This window comes from Podarcis raffonei, chromosome 3 (genome assembly GCF_027172205.1).
Source record: "Podarcis raffonei isolate rPodRaf1 chromosome 3, rPodRaf1.pri, whole genome shotgun sequence".
In the NCBI taxonomy this organism is placed as follows: Eukaryota; Metazoa; Chordata; class Lepidosauria; order Squamata; family Lacertidae; genus Podarcis; species Podarcis raffonei.
Window position 1 is genome coordinate 120,731,492 of NC_070604.1, and position 20,241 is coordinate 120,751,732.

The 20,241-nt window shown below is 50.1% G+C and overlaps 1 protein-coding gene across 5 annotated transcripts in view; it reads right to left on the reverse strand.

Moving 5' to 3' along the window:
• The window catches only part of NCOA1 (nuclear receptor coactivator 1), a 217,472-nt gene that overhangs the window by 45,386 nt on the left and 151,845 nt on the right, over nt 1–20,241 (reverse strand). For all 5 annotated transcript variants that reach the window (XM_053383790.1, XM_053383786.1, XM_053383787.1 and 2 more), the window contains exons 5-10: nt 18,229–18,406; nt 10,363–10,542; nt 8,046–8,141; nt 6,633–6,773; nt 3,992–4,139; nt 1,076–2,435 (exon numbers count right to left, since the gene is read on the reverse strand). In XM_053383790.1, the coding sequence (XP_053239765.1) occupies nt 1,076–2,435; nt 3,992–4,139; nt 6,633–6,773; nt 8,046–8,141; nt 10,363–10,542; nt 18,229–18,406 (2,103 nt within the window). The remainder of the gene's footprint in view (nt 1–1,075; nt 2,436–3,991; nt 4,140–6,632; nt 6,774–8,045; nt 8,142–10,362; nt 10,543–18,228; nt 18,407–20,241) is intronic.

The window sequence follows — 20,241 nt, forward strand, 5'->3', positions numbered from 1 at the left end:
GCTCACCAGCCAGAAAAGGAAAAATGGATCGCCGGTGGGGTGGCAGATCGTTGACCCCACCCACCTGTCAAAGTGGTCTGCCACAGGTCAGATCCAGTTCCCTATCCCTGTTCTTAAGGCTTTGAGGGTGGGGTGGAGAAGAGATGGCCACTAGCGGAGTGGAATCCTAGTGAACTTTGGCTCTCTGAAACCGGTTAGAATCCCTCCCCACCACCAACTCCCTTAGCCTGCAAAAGGGGCCCTGAAATTGAGGAAGGGGCATTTCAACCAAGCATGAGTTTCTGTGTATTTTCAGTAACAGAAAATAAATGAGCAGAGTGGACATAATATTACTGAAAACTATCAGTAGAAAACTCAGTAGAACCATGCAGCTTGCAGGCTCTTGATCAGGCAAAAATCAACATGCTGTTCCTGACGTCATTCCTAATGGCACTACCTTATACAGTGGTACCTTATACCACTGGTCTATCTAGCCCAATATCCTCTACTCTGTCTGGCAGCAGCCCTCCAGCAATGGAAGGCCTTCTCCAAGATTCACTTTAAACAGAAGATTGTGAGGACTGAACCTTGTGTGTACAACCCTTGTGTTTCACCCACTGCTTCCTCAAAGGATCAAGGCTCAACAGACAGACTGCAAAAGGGTATTTCTAATAACGCCCTCCCTTCAGATGTGAAGGAAATCAGCAGCTATCTTATCTTTAAAAGACATCTGGAGGCAGCCCTGTTTAGGGAAGTTTTTAATATTTAATGCTGTATTGTTTTTAACACTCAATTGGGAGCCACCCAGAGTGGCTGGGGAAACTCAGCCAGATGGGCGGGGTATAAATAATAAATTATTATTATTATTATTATTATTATTACCCCCCCTTCTAATATTGTGAGTTGAGCATCCACAAATCTCAGGGTCGCGCAAAAAGCTCACTTGCACTGGGATAGGTCGTGCAATTGCAAACAGTTGCAGTGCCAAGCAAGGAAGGCACAAGCCAACAGCAGCGACCCAAGACCCAACGTGGAGCGACATGTTTGCTGCTCTTCTAAGAGGAAAGGACCCCTTCCCCCGGGAGAGAAGACCCACCTGGCTCTGCGGCTGCAGCTTTCCCTCCTCTGGCGCGGGGGGCTTCGCGAGCAGGGACTGAGCGACGCCGCAAGGCTCCAGCTGCTCCGGGTTCTCCTTCACCTTGACGTCGTCCAGGCTCAAGGTGGGGTTAGACGCCAGCTCTTTCTCGTCCTTGTCCAGCAGGTAGCGAAGGAGCTGGTTGTCCTTCGATTCCTTCTTCTTTGCGGCATCGGCCTCCAGCCGGGCATCCGGAGCCCCTGGGGCCTGGCTCTGCAGGGCAGGGGCCGCTGCGCCAGGCCCTCCGCTGTCCTTCTTCTCCTGCTCCATGGCGGCCAGGCTGCCCATGTCCGAAGGGCTGCCCTCCTGGAGGAGCCGGTGCAGAATCTTGTGCCGCTCCGTCAGGGAGCTGTGGGAGGACGGGCAGGCACTGCCCACCGGGTTCCCAGAGGCAGGGGTCCCGGAGGAGCCTGTGCAGGACAAGGGTTCCTTGCAGCTGGTGTCCACGTCGGCGTGCCGCAGCTGCTCCTGGGCCGTGGTGGCCAGGAGCTGGACCAGCTTGTGGCTGGTAGCCTGCAGGCCCTTGTGGTCGCCCTCGGAGAGCCGGTCGCCGCTGTGCAGCAAGCCCGTCTCCACAGGCTTGGCGCTGCCCGGGCCGCCGTCAGAGTGGATCATGTCGCACAGGATGGAGGCGATCTCCTTGCTGTCCTTGGGCTCCGTTTTCACGGGCGGCAGGCTCATCCGGCTGGGCGAGTTCTGGTTGCTGGGCTGCCGCAGGACAGGGGAGGGTGTGGAGTAGCCCACCGGGGGGCTGGGCCCTTCGGCCAGTCCCTGCATGGAGTTCAGCGGGGTGCTTGGGTACGGCCTGTTGCCGAGGGAGCCACTGGAGCCACAGCCGCTCACCATGCCCACTGGGGAGTGCGTGGCGGGCATGGGGGGAGAGAAAGGGTTGCTTGGCACTCTGGGCCGGTGGACCAGCCCGGGGCTCACCCGATGCCTGGGGGACATGAACTGCGGTGGGGTGACCCCGGGGCTGCCCATCGGGGAGCTGTTGTGGCTCATGGCATGGCTACTGTTCTGGGGACCGGCCTGGCCCTGGCTTAAGGCAACGTTCGTTCCCATCTGGCTCCCAGGCGAACACCCGAAAGTGGCTTGGCTGGGGGCAGTGTTGCTGCTGCTGCCGTTGCCACCGCCATGCAGGCTGGATCCCGGCGGGTGGCCTGCTGCGCTGGCAGTTAGCATGCTACCGTTGGCAGGAGGGAGAGGGGAGGGCAGAGCCATGCCTTGTCCGGGGGAGATGTTGGGGTTCAGCGAGGGGCTGACGCGGGGAAGAGGCATCCCGGAGTTAGTGTTTTCTTGAGGTGACAGCGTGCCGTGTTCTCTGAGTCAGGAAAAAGAAGAGAGAGAGGGGGGTGATTAGTGGAGGAAAGAGAGCGGCAGCTTGGATGTTTCATATGCCCTAAGGCTTGGTACCCGCATCACTTGGTAGTCCACATCACTGGAGGGAAGAGGGGTATACATAATAGATGATGATGATTTGTGAGAAACATTAAAGGTAAAGGGACCCCTGACCATTAGGTCCAGTCATGGCTGACTTTGGTGTTGTGGCGCTCATCTTGCTTTATTGGCCGAGGGAGCCGGTGTACAGCTTCCGGGTCATGTGGCCAGCATGACTAAGCCGCTTCTGGCAAACCAGAGCAGCGCACAGAAATGCCATTTACTTTCCCGCTGGAGCGGTACCTATTTATCTACTTGCACTTTGACGTGCTTTCGAACTGCTAGGTTGGCAGGAGCAGGGACCGAGCAACGGGAGCTCACCCTGTCGCGGAGATTCGAACCGCCGACCTTCTGATCGGCAAGCCCAAGAGGCTCAGTGGTTTAGACCACAGTGCCACCCGCGTCCCATGAGAAACATTATATAGGAAATAGTTACCCACATGGAAATTAGAAGGAAGATCAGTGATCCCATTGCTTGATCACCTCTGCAATTGCCCCACAAACATTCACAGAACCGCACCACATGTGGCCAAATCCCCATCTAACATTCTTTCTGTAACAGAAGAAGCCCGGAAGCCCAAAGAAGGGAAAGTTCCTAACTGGTTCTTCCTCCTCTTGAGCATCAGAGAAAGGCATGATAGCCCCCTTGTGATTTTTCAGGGAACTTTGAAACCCAGGGTCTGCCTTAGGGGTTTCCTTCAAGCTCCGCCTTCCCAGGGGTCAAAGGCCCAAGTGCACTTCTCTTCTAACTCAGAAGGTGAACGTGAATGAGAGGCAAACGAGAGGAAAGAAAGCAGATGGAGAAAACAGTCTTTTAAAGTTGAGGGGTGGGGGTGGCAGAAGGGGAATGAAAAGGCCAAAGTCATCCTCACACACCCACCCTTCTGGTTCTTTGAAGGTAAAGCGGGTGTGTGTGTGTGTTTGTGTGTGTTTGTGTGGCAGTGGGGCTGCCTGCTCACAGCTGTGTCCTCTGAACGGCCAAGGCTCAAACACGAGCTCCATCTGTTCACATACACACTCTCTCTCACACACCATACTTCACAAAATGCGGTAAAATGTGCCGTTTCCTGTCAATGAACAATCTTCACATTATCGTCGGAAAACTATCCTGTATGAAGGGGACACAACAGAGGGCACAGCTACACTTCTGTTGGGCCTATGACCTCTTCTGCCTCGCCTCTTTCCCCGGGAAAAGCCCGTTTTCTGAAGACTGACGTTTCTTCTGAGCTTTTCTCAACAAGAAGTCCCAGACCAAATGGAAGAGAGGGAAGTCAACTGCTATCACTGATACATAAGAGTCCCACCTCTGTACCGGGTGTCTTGTGGGGTCGCAAAGGCAAAAAAGAGGCAGGTCCCCCAGCCAAGGAGCTCACAGAGGGTGGGAGGGAAGGGAGGAAGAGTAATGAAACTGGGGGGGGGGGGCGTGTTATTGAGACTCACCTCTCAATTATGTGGATGCCCATGATGAAAGGCTGCATTTCCGGGCCTTGAGGGCAGCAAAGTCTGCACTTGGTATGTGCACTCAGGACAGTCCCATCGCTCAGTGTGAACCGGTAAGATGGGCTGAAGGCTGTGCCCCGTGTCATCACTGGGGAGGAGGGAAACATGGAGCGAAGGGGGGAAAAAGAGAGAGAGAGAGAAAGAATGTGGGTTAATGGGCTGGGTTGCCTTACATTTCATCATTGTCAGGTGTTGGTGTGTTTCCTCGAGAGCAAACAGGCAAGACTCCAACCTGTCTTTTCCAGGCTTTATTATTAGTGCAAACTATTTACAGTGAAGAGTGTTGCAAGTTCATGTCCAGCTTAGTCGCTAGCAGAATCTGGGAGTGGGCGGTCCTTGTACCTCCCCCAGCGTAACAGTCGCGTGACCCCCAGCCTTCTCCTCCTCTCCTTGTGCCGAAACTGACTGGGCGCTGGCAAAGGGGTACTTCCCTCCTCTCCAGCCTGCTCAGCCTCGGCGTTGAGGCTCTCCCTAGCATCCCCTCTCCACTGGAGGTGGGGCTTTCCTCCTCGCCAGAGGAGGAGCTGCTTTGCAAGATCTTCGGAGGTTCCCTATAACACAACTGCCCTTCCCCCTCTCGCTTCTGACCTGATGGCAGTTCCCTGACAATCATCATCATCATTTTTAATTTGTACACCGTCTTTCTATCTTACAATACTCAAGGCGGTTTACAAGCTGAAGAAACAAAAAATGTACATCTTCAAACATTCTAATGCAATACAAAAATGTGATAATAAAACATATCTTTAAAATAGGCAACCTACATCAAAAAGTAACATTCAACAATCATTAGAATATTATTAAATAATAATAACATATAAAAGTTAAACAGAAATCCACTCAACAGTTACAATAAATAATTTCTAAACTATAATCAATAAAACAACGGCAAGCCACAGTACATAAAATAATACAATACAAATTGAGAAGCATTGTTCTGCCTTCTGTTTACCATGGCCAGTAATGATTCTGGAAGGGTTTTTGCTGTATAATGGTGTTTTGTTTTTTGTTTTGGCCCTCATATCAACGTGGAGGCTGGTGAACATGGCTCCCATTTGACAGATGGGAGAACTGAGGCAGTGGCTTGTCAAGGTTACCCAAGTCAGTTTGTGGCAGAGCACTTGAAGGGTGCTGGCTCCCAAATATTATTCCCGCCCCTTGCCCTAGTGCCCAGGGAAATACAGGGAGACGGGGGGGAGGGGGGGAGAAAAAGACCCCCAGGACCTGGGTACCAGGAGGAAACATCAAACCACCACCACCACCCTACGCACAAAATATCCATAGAACTCATTGTTGCCAAATGCTCCCAGGGCTACAAATGAGGAGAACCAATTCATGGAAAGGCAAATACGTTATTCTCTCAGCCTCCACACTATGGGGGTGATGTACTGACCCACCTTGCAGAGGTCTAACAAGGTCACACAGGGTAATGTGTGTAAGGTGCTGTGAGCACTCAGGAAAAGTGGCTTATAAATTTATCCATTAAAATATTTGTGCATATCAACGCGGTTTGCAGCAATAAAAAGATAAAGAGCTAGGAAATTTCACTATCTGTTCCATTTTTACCCCACCTTTCTTTCTCCAAGGAGCTCAAGGGAGCATAGGTTAGCTATCCCCTGCCCTGTGCCCACTTATATCCTTATAATAATGATAATAATAATAATAAAATTTTATTTATACCCCGCCCTTCCCGGTTCAGAAAATCAGGCTCAGGGCGGCTAACAACAAATTTAAAACACTTAATTGATGCAACAAAAAACAGCATAAAATACAGTATAAAACGTGAATAACAATAAATTCAGCATTCAAAAATCAGTTTAGGGGGAAAGTCCATCCAATAAACATTAGATGATCACCAGGGCTAGCTGGCTAAATTAGTCCTATTTGGGCCAGCGAGGAGACCAGGGGAGAATTAGCTGTGGGATCCCAGTTAACAACCCTGTCAGGCTGAGAGAGACACACACAGAGAAAACAGAGCAGAAGAGAACAGAAGAGAGGAGAGAAAGAGAGAGAGAGAGAGATGAATATGACTGATCACGGGATACCCAAGGGAGCTTCAAGGCCACTGGGTGCCCAATCTCCCTCGTCTCAGTCCAACACTAAGCACAATGCCCACATTAGCCTTCTGGATAAAAGGTGCCCCCCTTCTTAAAAAAAGAAAAGAAAGAAGACTTTTGACCATCTCTATCCTCTTTCAGGACCAAGAAGGCAGCCAGCCTTGAATAACTTGGCTCACTTGCTTTACTTCTTCCTTCCTGAAAGGGCCGCAAGAAGGCCTCGGACTTGGCACGCCATCCCTGAACTGCAGGCCAACAGCCTCCCAGGCAAGGTTGCCATGGGAGTGTGGAGAGACAACTGGCAGCAGGTTGATGGAATCCTATTGAGTGTGCAGGCAAGGACCCCTCTTGCCAGCCAGGGAAGCCACGGGCATCGGTCAGCCATTTCAGCTACTTCCTTTGGGAGTGTTATTTGCCTTCTTTGTCTGGTGTCCGTCCCCCCCCCCTTTTAGTTTTATTTTTCAGTCCGGAAAGCACTTATCCAGCAACAATGGCAGTGCGTGCAAAGAGAGGAGCCTTTTTACCTTCCTGAAATAGCTGCTTGGCGTAAGATGGCTCCCTGCCCTGAGGCTGGAAGAAAGCGTAGATGCATTTCCTCACTAAATCCTCCCAGCCGGTCCGGCCTGCCGCTCTCAGCGAACTGGTGTCGATGGAGATGATTTTACCTGAGCAGAAGGGAGAGAAGCACATTAGGACTGAACATCTAAAGAAAGAGCAATGGAGGGGTGCGGATTCAGAAGCACAGCTGACTCTTATCTATGGATCTGTCGGTGGTTCTGTTTTTTATTTTTATTGAAATAAAAGAAGAAGAAGAAGAGTTTGGATTTGATATCCCGCCTTTCACTCCCTTTAAGGAGTCTCAAAGTGACTAACATTCTCCTTTCCCTTCCTCCCCCACAACAAACACTCTGTGAGGTGAGTGGGGCTGAGAGACTTCAGAGAAGTGTGACTGGCCCAAGGTCACCCAGCAGATGCATGTGGAGGAGCGGAGACACGAACCCGGTTCACCAGATTACGAGAGCTCTTAACCACTACACCACACTGGCTCTCTGGATAGTCCTCTGGATAGTTCTGGTAGTTTTTTTTAAAAAAAAAAATTGCATGAGTTACCTTAACTGCTTTGTTTTGGAGGTTGAAAGGCAGGGTATAAATTCCTCAAGAAATAAACAAATACCAATAATGCATGTATTTAGGGAAGCTTTTAATGTTTGATGCATTACTGTATTTTAGTATTTTGTTGGAAGCTGCCCAGAGTGGCTAGGGAAGCCCAACCAGATGGGCGGGGTATAAATAACAACAACAACAACAACAACAACAACAACAACAACAACAACAACAATAATAATTATTATTATTATTATTGTTGTTGTTGTTGTTGTTGTTGTTGTTGTTGTTGTATTCAATGTATATCCTGCCTTCATTCTTCCAGTTCCATCACTTGAGCTTCCCCGCTTCCCCGGCAAACAATACCTGCCCATTCTCCTGCTCAGGCCTCTTTTTCTAGAAATATATAAGTAGACTATTCCACACAGAGCGTTGGCCACTGTCCCTTCTCCTCCCTTCCCTTGCTCACTTCGACTGATCTCCCACCCACCTTTCAGTTCCTGCCATGTTTCCTTATGAAATGGTTCAGGGGAACAACTGGGATGGGCCCACTGAGCTCTCCCCAGTTTTGAAGATAACAGAGGCCCCTCTTGCTGACACAAAACTCCAAACATACACAGGAACTGCAGCTGTTTTGAGACTACAACTCCCATCATCCCTTGCTAACAGGACCAGAGGTCAGGGATGATGGGAGCTGTAGTCCCAAAAAAGCTGGAGGGTTGAGTTTGGGGATGCCTGCTCTCAAGTCAACCCTCTCCATGCCACGACTGGTGGCTGCACTGGGGTGAAATGCCCTCTGGGGCCAAGGGCTTGGCTACCCTTCTGAATGGTACCTGTAGTATCCTGCTTGGTCATGAAGGATTCTGATGTAGCAGGAGGTGTGGATCGAGGTAATCTTCGTGCGATGCATATCAGACAGGACTGCAAGTCTGCCGTGAAGAGGAGGAGGAGAAGCAGAAGAAAAGCAAGGTTGTAGGTGGGAAGGGTTATACAGAGCAAGTGCTTACCTGTGAAAAACCCTCTTTCTTTTTACTCGCCTCTTCCAGACTGCAAGCATCAGCAGCAAACCTCACCCAGCATACATGCCTTCAAAACCACTATTCCCAAAGAGTAAAGTAGATCCCCCTTCAAAGAAGATGTGACTTTTGCCAAAGGAATTACATTCCCTGCAACCAACCTGAAAACAGAACGTGGAAACAGTGGCTCCTGACTGGGATTTGGTGTCAGAGGCATGAGCTGTTCCTAGGAGACATCCCAGAGAATGAAGAAGAGGAGGAGGAGGAGTTTGGATTTGATATCCTGCTTTATCACTACCCGAAGGAGTCTCAAAGCAGCTCACATTCTCCTTTCCCTTCCTCCCCCACAACAAACACTCTGTGAGGTAAGTGAGGCTGAGAGACTTCAGAGAAGTGGGACTAGCCCAAGGTCACCCAGTAGCTGCATGTGGAGGAGCCGGGAATCGAACCCGGTTCACCAGATTACGAGTCCACCGCTCTTAACCACTACACCACACTGGCTGAACTGGGGCAAACGACTCATTAGAGCAGTGGGCCTTAAGGAAGGACTCCAAGGAGGAAAGGGAGATGGAGGCAGAGAGATGGGACTTCTTGCACAGAAGAAAAGTCCTGGGGGATGCCAACCCATCTTTGTTAATTTGGGGGAAAGCTCTAGCAGGTTCCCCTCCCCCCCCCGGCTTAGAGAAGATCACTGAAGCCAAGCCTAAGCCAATGCTTTTCTGCATTTTGCAATGAAAAGCCATATTGTTGAGTTAAACCTTACACAGCAGCTGAACTATAGAAAGTTTGCTTGGGGAGAACGATTGGCACTGGCACAGTGGGTGTGTGTTCCTCATTGTTTGAGAGAATTAATTCTGAGGCCATTTGGATCTGGCAGCACTGTAAAATAAAAGGCAGCGGTTGAAAGCCAACTACTATCATCCCCTGGGCAAAGTATCTGCTCATAAACCCCTGTGTGATTTATTCCTTCCAGTCATGATCTCCTGTGTAAGCTGCAATGGATTAATTCAGCTAATGCAATGGAACAAAATGGCCACCGTGGAGATATGAGCCCAAAGTGTTCTGATGGAAAGTCTATTTTGCATCAGGGGGTTGAGCCAGAGTGCAGATGTGTATTGAGATTCCAGTCCTGAACTCAGGTCTGCTAAACACACACACACACACACACACACACACACACACACACACACCACCCACTGTGGTGCTTGAGCAAGCTACACATACTCATCAATGGCTCCTGGTGTCAAGGGAGCCAAGTAATGCAAATCAAGGGGGACACTCCTGCAGTGGAAGGGCTAGTTAGCAAACACCTGAGATCCTCTGGCTGAGGATCTTCTTTTAACGGTCTCAAGGGAGACAACTCATTTGCTTCTCTGCAGCCAAGACCAGAAAGGTCTTGTGCTTGTTTCTCCAATGTTAAAGGGGCCTGCCAATATTAGAAGAAGTGTTTGGATTTTTATATCCTGCTTTATCACTACCCTAAGGAGTCTCAAAGCAGCTAACAATCTCCTTTCCCTTCCTCCCCCACAACAAACACTCTGTGAGGTGAGTGAGGCTGAGAGACTTCAGAGAAGTGTGACTGGCCCAAGGTCACCCAGCAGCTGCATGTGGAGGAGCGGGGAAGCGAACCCGGTTCACCAGATTACAAGTCCACCGCTCTTAACCACTACACCACACTGGCTCTGTACAAAGGGTAATGTGAAAGACAACAGCAGTTTATTAGGATTGCCACTGGGAAGAGGAAGGGGCAGGTCTGCGCCAGACCTTCTGGAACTCCTGCTTGCCCTGCAAGCAACGCACCTGCCACACTTGCCTCTCACTCAAGCCTGCAGCGCAGATGTAACCTGTGGCACAGGTAGAACACCTCCCACCTCCCCAAGGGTGGGCTTGTGGGCTGCGTACATCGAGCTGCAGGCATCCTGAGTCCTCCTCTCCAAAGTGAGCAGGGAATGCGGCACGCAGAATATCAAGCCCTCAGAGAGCCGCAGTCCCCTTGCAAGGAAGGTCCTGCAGGAGGACGGCTGAGGACGATTTGTCCCTCCCTCCTCCTCCTCTCCCTCCCCCCCCCCAGAAATGCAACACTGCACACGCAAGCACTATTTCCCTCTCCAAACAAGCCACCGTCTGCTCCTACCTTCGCCTTCCTCCTTGATCAGTTTTGGCTGGGATACGGTGAAGCACTGCATGACCTCGTAACGCTGCCGGGCCTCCTGGTTCTCTGCCGCCGGCTCGTCCGGGGGCCGGATCAGCATCCTGCAGTTGAAGGTGTGGCTGTTGCGCCGGGTGGACTCTTGAGGCCAAGGGACGCCGTTCACTGCAGAAGAAGGGAAGATCAAGGAGCCCTATTGAAAGGCTTTGAAGAAGCGGACATGCAAAAAGACCAGGATCTGGAAACTTGGCAGAGATGTGAAATCACGGCTCCCTCTTTAAAAAAAAAATCCTTATGATTGCAAGCAACCCCCCATTTATACATTCCAAGGCACCACACGTTTAAGTCAAATCACGTATATTTGAAACACCATTGGAAAAGCCTGAAAAACACCCTGTTCTGCCCCTGCAGATGTTTCCGGGTCACTTCCGGGTTTGGTGCAATGCATGTGTGCACAGTTGCACAAGTACTGAACATGTGCAAATGGGGGGGATTGCCTGTATATGAACATGGAAAGCTAACATATAGAGTCAAAGCCTTGGCTTCTGCCTGCTGTGACTCTCGGTGGCTCCCCAAGGTGCGAGGCAGAGGTCTTTCCCCAGCTCTGCTACTGAAGATTCAGGGTCTGTAGCTATGGCACCTGAAATGCAAAGCATACACTCCACCACGGAGCCATCCGTGTCCTTCGGTGGTTCTGATTCACTGACTGTATTGCTGAAACCACTCACGGAGCTCATGATACATTTCGTGGTCTTCAAATCCATAAACAGAACGGAGCGACTACATTAGCGGAAAGGAGCCAGATTTATTTATTTTTATTGAGCCAGCACTACCTCATCGTCTGAGATGCAAACCCTGCTCTGCATTCACCGCCATCGCTAGGATTGCTGAGATAATGTATCAGAAGGGCTTTCAACACACACAAAACCACCACATTATTAGCGTCACTTGAACTCGAGAGCAGGTGACAAGTATCTCCTGGGACATTGCAGGTCCTTGAATCTTGTCTTCACCAGCCTATCAGCCCCCGTCTGATCTGGAGCTCTCATCAGCCCCGGGGAACATGGTTGTATGATGCTGGCGATGATGGAGGCCTTAGTCCAAAACATACGGAGGACACCGGATTGCTTTTCTCGGTTATGCTGCAGGTTTGCCACAGCCCTCTTTCTCAGTCTTCAGGCCACTGTTCCTACCAGGCGCTGCCTGGCAGCTGGTGGCCACATGAGGGTCATCAACACCACCTAGTCCACCTCCTTTGGTTACTATTACTGCTGCACCTTTCTGCTGTCCAAAGTGGCACATGGGCACAGATGGGCACACACGCATCCCACCATTAACAGCGAAGGCACCGGAAACAGCAGATACACAGGAGCAAAGATGCCTTATTTAACTGCACAAGACTAGAGACTTCTTGCGATCTTTTCGGTTGCATCACCCAACTGCGTGAATCATGAACACAAATGCCTGGTATAGTCATACCTTAGATTAAAGTTGCTTCAGGTTGAGCGTTTTATGGTTGCGCTCCGCAGCGACCCGGAAGTAATGGAACGCATTACTTCCGGGTTTCACCACTTGTGCATGCGGAGAAGCTCAAAATGACGTCACGCGCATGCGCAGAAGCGCCGAATCGCAACCTGCGCACACGCAGATGCAGGTTGCGTTCGCTTCAGGATGTGAACGGGGCTCTGGAACGGACCCCATTCACATCCAGAGGTGCCACTGTAAACTAATAACCAAGACCCCACTGCTAATCTGATGCTTCAGTTGTGGACCACTGGAATCAGGAAGCTTCACAGGCGCTCCCTCCTACTTCTGCTGGGGGACCAGAATGGCACCATACCAGCGAAGGGATGCTGCACATTGCAGAGAGAGATGCAGCCCAATGTGGGTTTTGCTCGCATGAACATCCAGGGCTGCCTTATTACACAGAGCCAAACTTTTGCCCGGGATCCTGTTACTTTGGGGTGTCAACGGATTGAATCAGAGGCTACCTTTGTCTCTGCTCTACCACTGAGCCGTGGCCCCACCCCTAGGAACTGTACTGCACCAAATCCTTTTCAAAGCGGGGGTGCCAGGGACAGAATCTGGGGCCACCTGCAAGCGAAGGATGTGCTCCAGCCCCTTCCACAATTCCCTTCCATCCTTACATAGTTGCATGGCAAAGTAGTTCCCTTGGCAACCATATTCACAAGTTGAATACTGCCTCACTGGAGTCAGCAGGCTTCTGAATACGAGTTGCTGGGAACTGTAGGAAAGGAGGGGAGTCGCTCTTCCACTCAGGTCCTGCTTGTGGGCTTCTTCCCTTTGGGGAATCTGGTTGGCTGCTGTGAGAAGCAGAGGCTGAGCTAGATGGGCCAATGGCCTGATCCAGCTGAAGGCTCTTATGTTCCTTAGGGGGAAAATCCATGTTCAGTACTGAGGTCCAGCGCCGAGGGCCTTCTGGCGGGTCCCTCCCTGCGAGAAGCCAAGTTACAGGGAACCAGGCACAGGGCCTTCTCGGTGGTGGCGTCCGCCCTGTGGAATGCCCTCCCACCAGATGTCAAAGAGAAGAACAACTACCAGACTTTTAGAAGACATCTGAAGGCAGCCCTCTTTAGGGAAGCTTTTAATGTTTGATGTATTATAGTAATTTAATATTTTTTGGGAAGCCGCCCAGAGCGGCTGGGGAAACCGAGCCAGATGGGCGGGGTATAAATAATAAATATTATAATATTAATATAATAATATAATATTATATTATTATTATTATATGGAACATTCTCTCTGCGTGATTTAATGCTACGGTGACACTTCACAAAACATTAAACCTCATCTACACAAAGTGTGCAGTGAGGTAAGGATCAGTTTGAGGCCTGATTAAGTGAGATATTGATTCAAGCCTGCCTTATATTGAATTAGCTCAAGTCGATTTTGTATTGAATGGAGCTAATTTGATACAAACGATGCTGAAATCAATGTTATACGGTGTCGTCTGCAGCGGGGCTGGCACTGGCTTAAAGGGAGCTGCGTTTGAGAAGAGCAGCATTTATTAAAGGGCACGACTGTGCGGTCACTTGGATCCTGTCCAGCTGCATGGGCTTGCAAGGCGTGTGAGGCCACTCAGCCCTTTCTTCACTGTTGCTAGACTCAAAGGGGCCTCTAGGTCACGGCACAAACCCTGCAGAGCGGGAGCACCCATGAATGCCCAGCAGAAATCCCTCCCTCCCTGTCTCTGCACTGCAGAAGAGCCACAGGCCACAGCAGCTGCCCCATTTGGTAAATCCGAGCTTGGCGTGGATTATTACCCTGCAGCTCACTGAACTAGAAAGGGACGCATCATAACACCACCGGCACCACCTATAGCCAGCCTTGAAGGTTTGTGTGTGTTTACCCTCCTAAGAACCCTGCGAGGGAGGTTAAGCCGGAAAGATTGTGACGAATCTGAAGGTCGCCTGGGTGACTTCATGGTATTTGAATCTAGATCTTCTAGGACCAAATAAAGCACTCTGTTATGCCATACAAATTTCCACATACAGTGGTACCTTGGTTCTCAAACTTAATCCGTCCCGGAAGTCCGTTCCAAAACCAAAGCGTTCCAAAACCAAGACGCGCTTTCCCATAGAAAGTAATGCAAAACAGATTAATCCATTCCTGACTTTTAAAAACAACCCCTAAAACAGCAATTTAACATGAATTTTACTATCTAACGAGACCATTGATCCATAAAATGAAAGCAATAATCAATGTACTGTACTATAAAATAAATAAGACAGTACTGTAGATGATAAAAATTAAAGTTATTATTTTTTCTTACCTGCACTAATGATAGTCATTGTTTGGATGGGGGGCTTTTATCCATTTCTGCAGTCACACAACCAATCAATCAGTAGCTGAACAGGGTTCCACACAGTCACAAAAACAAATTAACTGAAAAAGCCTCAAAAACAAAAATGCAAAATAAATAGCAAAAACAAAAGCATCAAATCCGTTCCGCAAGTCCGTTTGACTTCCAAAATGTTCGAAAACCAAGGTGCAGCTTCTGACTGGTGCAGGCGCCCTAGAAACAATAGCCGACACCCGCATTGGACGGTCGCCTCCCAAAAAACATTCGGAAACAGGAACACTTACTTCTGGGTTTTCGGTGATTGGGAACCAAGGCGTTTGAGAACCAAGGCATTTGAGAACCAAGGCACCACTGTACTATTGTGCATTTTACCACCGTCAAGTGGCGGCATGCAACATTTTCAGACCTGGGACCTATCTGAAGCCCAAATATGCATGTCTACTGCCAGGTGGTAGTGCCGCTGTTGTGATTCACCTTAGGTCAACTGGATCTACCACTTGAAGACTTATTGCCATGAAGCAAGTGTAGGGAACATCAGCCCCCTGGGTATGACTGGACTACAACTCCCATCACCTCTGACGAGTGGGCCGTGCTAGTGGGGGCTGATGGGAGCTGGAGTCCAAGAGCATCTAGAGGACCCCACACTGGCAATCTCTAGGGAGTAAATGAGAGGAACAAAGCCATTTGCAGGACGCTCCCCGTACAGCCATTGTCCAATCTGACTGTACTGCAGCAATCCCGGCTGATACTGGCAGCTGCCCAGAATATAAATGCTGCGAACTCTCCTCCTACTGTTGATCTTGTGCTCCATGAGCCTCTGCGGTGGGGATTCCTAGCACTCTCAGTCTGCTAGGGGAGCAGAGCCCTCCTTGCTTGCTGCTCCCACATCTCTGCTGGTCCTGACTATTCTGGGCAACTGGTTTCATCTTGGCTGTGTGCCCAAGAGCCTTTTGCTGAATCCCAGCTCTCTTGTTCACTGCTGTCTCTGCTCCCTGACTCCCTCCTGGGCACGGCACTCCTCACATGTTGTGTATGATTTGATAGCATTTGGCCTTCCTGTGACTTCTGGTGGGTGCGCATGCATGAGTATAGACTGTATGTTTCTGCACCATGTGCATACATAGGGGCACATGTGTCATGGACCGGTTGGACACAGAGGAATGGTGGGAGGAACCAGCAGGGGAGCCACCAAGGGAAGAAGGCTCAGAGCCCAGGGAGTGGTGGTGGGACAATGATGAGTAGTCATTGGGAGAAGACTGGGAAAAAGAAGTGTCAGATGCTGAAGAGGGAACAGGGCTTTGTGAGCAGGGGGAGTCTGTGGCAGAGGGAAGTCTGGAGGCAGAAGCTGAAGCAGGACAGTGGGAGGAGGAAGAGGCCAAGAGGCAGATATAAGCCAGGCTGCTGAAAAGCTACAGGTGTCTCCCCCTCCCGCTGCGACAAGCTCCCAGAATCAGAAGAGGCATGAAAAGGGCGGAGGCGAGGTTGGCTTCATGCAGGCACAGTCTCCGATTGCTTGGGGAAAGCTTTGGTGAGGACTTAAGACAGCTGTGTGGAGGCAGGGACTTTCAGTCTTGGCAACTGAAGACCTAATGGTGATGAACTGCTCTGCTCATTAGGCCTGACACTCAGCCCATGTAGATTGTGTTTTTGCTAAGAAAAAGGTAACTCCAGCCTTAAACAGTGTTATTTACTGCCAGCTCACTCTTTGACAGCATATATGTATGTATGCCATGCATGGGCATGCAAGACTGTGCTGGGCAGAGGGCCCCACATAGTGAGGGGAGGGAGATTTGGCTCTCTTGCTTCTGCACCCACTTTCTACCCACCCTGTCCAAGCCCCACAGGACACTCACAGAATGGAGTGGAAGGAGGACTGAAAAGCCTGCCCTGCTCTCTCTCCCCACTGCAAAACGTTGTCCCTTCCAACTATACAATTCTATGATTCTATTATTGCAAGCTCCCCACTTGTTTTACATAAAATGCTTGATGTGCTGCTAATAGCTCCCCACCCCCTCCAGAGGACTGTAATTTCTACAGTTTGCAGCCTTCAGCAGACTCCTGCACTGACAGGAGGCAGCCGTAACAGCTATGAGAGTTTACTGGGTCAGTGGCTCGTCAACTAATAAGGCTTTAGCTAATAGGCCATAACTTTGATAAATGGAGCTGTGTTTAGCAAGAAGAGCCTTATCATCGAGTCGATTAAACACTGGCAAGGTTGGCAGGCCGCAGAGATGACCTACCTTGAACAAAACATTGATCTGGGAGCAGCAATAATCCTCTTTGCTGAAACCAACCATGCACTCAGAGTGCCACAGCAGTGAGGACCAAAGAATGCCCCTTGCGCCTGTGGTCACAGGTTGAGCCTGCTGGTGGGGCTGGCACCCAGCAAGCAAGGAATGGTTTTTTTTGCCTTGCAGCCTCCACAACAGCAGAAAGCAAAGCTTTTACATCTGTTGGGGTTTCTGGTTGGGTAGTCAACTGAGGTTCTTACTGGGAATTACATTATGATGCTCTTGAGTAAGCATATTATTCAAAAAATGAGCTTAAATGCAGATTAAATGACACGCATTCAGAATGGCAACGAGCGAGTTGTCGACAGGATTAAATTGGATCCCGTCTGCAAAATAGGGCCGCCTCCTAATCTCCCCAGCCACCCGCTAGTGCTCTTGAGTGCGGCTTGCACCTACTCAACCCGCGCACCTTCCGAGCAAAATTCAGGCAACTAAGCTGGAGCCTCAAAGAGCTGAAAATGTATTGTATCAAGCGACCCCTTCGATTCGTGTCACAAGGGAAACGATGTCCTATGCTTTCCAGACACAGGCACCCTGCTCCCCCCCAGCTCCTCCCCCCTCCCCTTTGATCCATCCCAAAAGCTACACCTTAAGCCTTTCTTCACAAGCGAGAGTACAGAACCCCCTTGAGAAATCGGGTTGCCCTCAAGGAATCAGAGTACTCAGCTCCTTCATTGAAGCTGACCCTTCCAACTGAATCTTTCAGCTTCCAGTTAACTAATGCCTTCATTTGCCTTAAGGTCCACAAATGACAACATTTTGGAGGTCCCAGGTCAGAAGATGGTTAGGTTGGTCTCAACTAGGGCCAGGGCCTTTTCAGTACTGGCCCCGACGTGGTGGAATGCGCTGTCACAAGAGACCAGGGCCCTGTGGGACTTGACATCTTTCTGCAGGGCCTGCAAGGCAGAGCTGTTCCGCCTGGCCTTTGGTTTGGACTCAGTCTGACCCTTATGTTTCCCTCCCCTTATGGTTTTGATCTATGGGCTAATATTAAAATGAGGCTGCATTTTAAATTGCATTTTAACCTGTATTTTAAATTGGTTTGGGGTTTTTTCTCCCCCTATTATGTTTTTTACAGCGATTTTATTGGTGTTAGCTGCCCTGAGCGGCTATGATGATGATGATGATGATGATGATGATGAAGAAGAGAGATTCCCCTTTCTGAAAAGAAACAGGACTATGCTGGGCCAATTCCCCCTCTTTAGATAAATAAGTTTCCTGGGTAGAACTGGGTCTGATGCTTGCAAGCTGTTCTAAATCTAGATGCCATAGGAGACAGTGATGACTACTAGTTAAAAGAGGATTGGACAAGAGGCCTATTGGTGGCTACTAGCCAGGGGCGAGATGCTCAGCCTCCACAGCTGGAGGAAGCAATGCTTCTGAATACCAGTTGCTGGAAACCACAAGCGGGGAGAGTGCTGGGTCTTGTGTTTCGATCCTGCTTGCAGGTTTCCCATAGGCATTTGGTTGGCCACTGAGAGAACAGGATGCCGGACTAGATGGGCCATTGGCCTGATCTTGCTAAGGGCTCTTCTTCGGTTCTGCTTAGGATGTCCTGAGGACCTGTTGTCTTACCTGCTCCCTGACTAATTACCCCTCACAGCATCTTGGGGGGGGGGGAATTACCCCATTGGTTGTGACGTGAGCTGACATTGCCACAGCTTGCTAATGGTTTTGTTCGCCTGGTTCCGCAGGGTCTCTGGAAGAGGAGGGGGTCAGGAAAGCCAAGCTGCTTACCAAGCGACTTGGGCAGCAAGTTCTTGACAAACTCAGCGTGGTCTCCCACGTGCAAGATGCTGTAGACGCTGGTGTTCATGAGCTCCTCCTGGTTATAGCCCAAGTAGCCGGTCACGTTCTCGGACACAAACACGATCCGCCCTTCGCGGTTCACAACGAAGAAGAAGCCATCGAGCGCCTGTGGGGCCGAGAGCAAAGCAAAGAAGCGTCAAGGAAAGCACTGCGTCACACAGGGCAGGGCCTTGGGGGACTTTGGCCTGCGCTCCTCACCCCCCCAATAGAAATGCCAGCGTAATGGGAACCTCCACTCGCTTAAGGATTGGTGGCAATCTGATACAGGGCCTGGTGAGAGGGTCACCCTGCTGAAAATCCAGAGAACAGCTGGCGATTTTGCCATGCAGCCACCATATCTGGGGTGAACTAGTGCTAACTCTGCCACCCACTAGAGCAGCCTTTCTCGACCTGTGGGTCTCCGGATGTTGTTGGACTACAACTCCCATCACCCCTAGCTAGCGAGGCCAGAGCTCAGGGATGATGGGAGTTGTAGTCCAACAACATCTGGGGACCCACAGGTTGAGAACCGCTGCACTAGAGGGATGTCTCTGTAATAAGCCACATGTACGATACTGTACGAGCAGCAGAGTCCACCTCTCTAGCCCAGTCCATTTCGGACCACCTACGTCAGGATACAGAAATCCTGCTCTGCATGATGTGGGATCTGCTGGACCTCAACAACAAGCCCACAAAAGCTACTGTTCCCTACCCCACCTGCCAAGGTATCTTCATTGCACCTGTGATGTTCTTTGCACCTCCAGGTTGTTGTGCCAGCAATCCTATCGTGACTCGCATGCTTCCTTACAACACTGAGCCTGCCCAGTAAAATGAGGGGGGAATGGCTGCTAGGATTGGTGCTCCAGCAACCGCTAGGTGTCTGAGTTTGGCAGAAAACCCCAATGGCACCACTTTTAGCAAGGAGTGCCTCTCAATTTGGAAAAAAAGTAAAATATTTGGAACAGCTGCCACTGCTGATGGCATTGAGTGATGGCAAGCAAAATCTAGCAAGAGGCATGGTGGGTTTCTGATTGAGGTGTACGTTTTCCAGAAGAGGCTGGAGAGGTCTCCTTCGGGCATGGTTGGTCTGGGGATTCTTAAGCTCTGCCTGAGATCTGAGAGAACTGACAAGAGTCCAGCCCCTTCATAATTCGAAGCTATATATTCACAGGCACATCCACCCACACGTGCATAACTGGCAACATTTGCGCCCCTTTCCCAGATAATTGATTGCCTCGCTAAGCAGACAGACACCATTTACTTGGCTTCACACTCTTTTATTTTTCATTGGAATAATTGTGTTTTCCCCATCCCGCTACTTTAGCTGCTGGAAACAGGAAGCAATTTCATCCCCCCCCCCCCACGCCTCAAATTGGCCCATGACCCGCAATTTCCCTTAGTCACAGCTGTTGCCTGTTGCTAAGCAACCAGAGGCTTCTGCATTCTACACCCCCCCAATGGCAAGGGGTGAGTTGCAGATCAGAGCCAAGCAGGATCTTGCCTGAATTAAAACTCCCTCCCCCTTTAACTTTCCGCCTGTTTCAGTGCATCTTCCAGCCCTGCCATTAAAAAAAACAACACCCGGACACTATGGCGTTTTAAAAAGGTATTCAGGAAAGGAAAAGCAGCATGAATAAGTCAGGCAGGATATACAGCAGGCGAAGGGGAACAGAGTGAATCAGCGGTTCAGAAATGGTAGCGGGTGTAAATCAATCTCCGTTCCATTAACACAGGCAGCCTGGTGCCTAACCAGCGTGCAACTGGTACTGAATAATCCATTTCCGGAAATTAGGAACAGGGCCCCCGTCCTCTCTCCTGAGCATCCTAAATCAGAGAGAAATGATTAAAACAAAAAACCCCACATGCCGCTGTTGCGTTTCAAGAGGCGTTTCAAGCAGGGGCACACGGATCATCAGCGGTAACAAGATAACGAGCCGCTGCAGGGCTTTCCCCCTGTAGGTA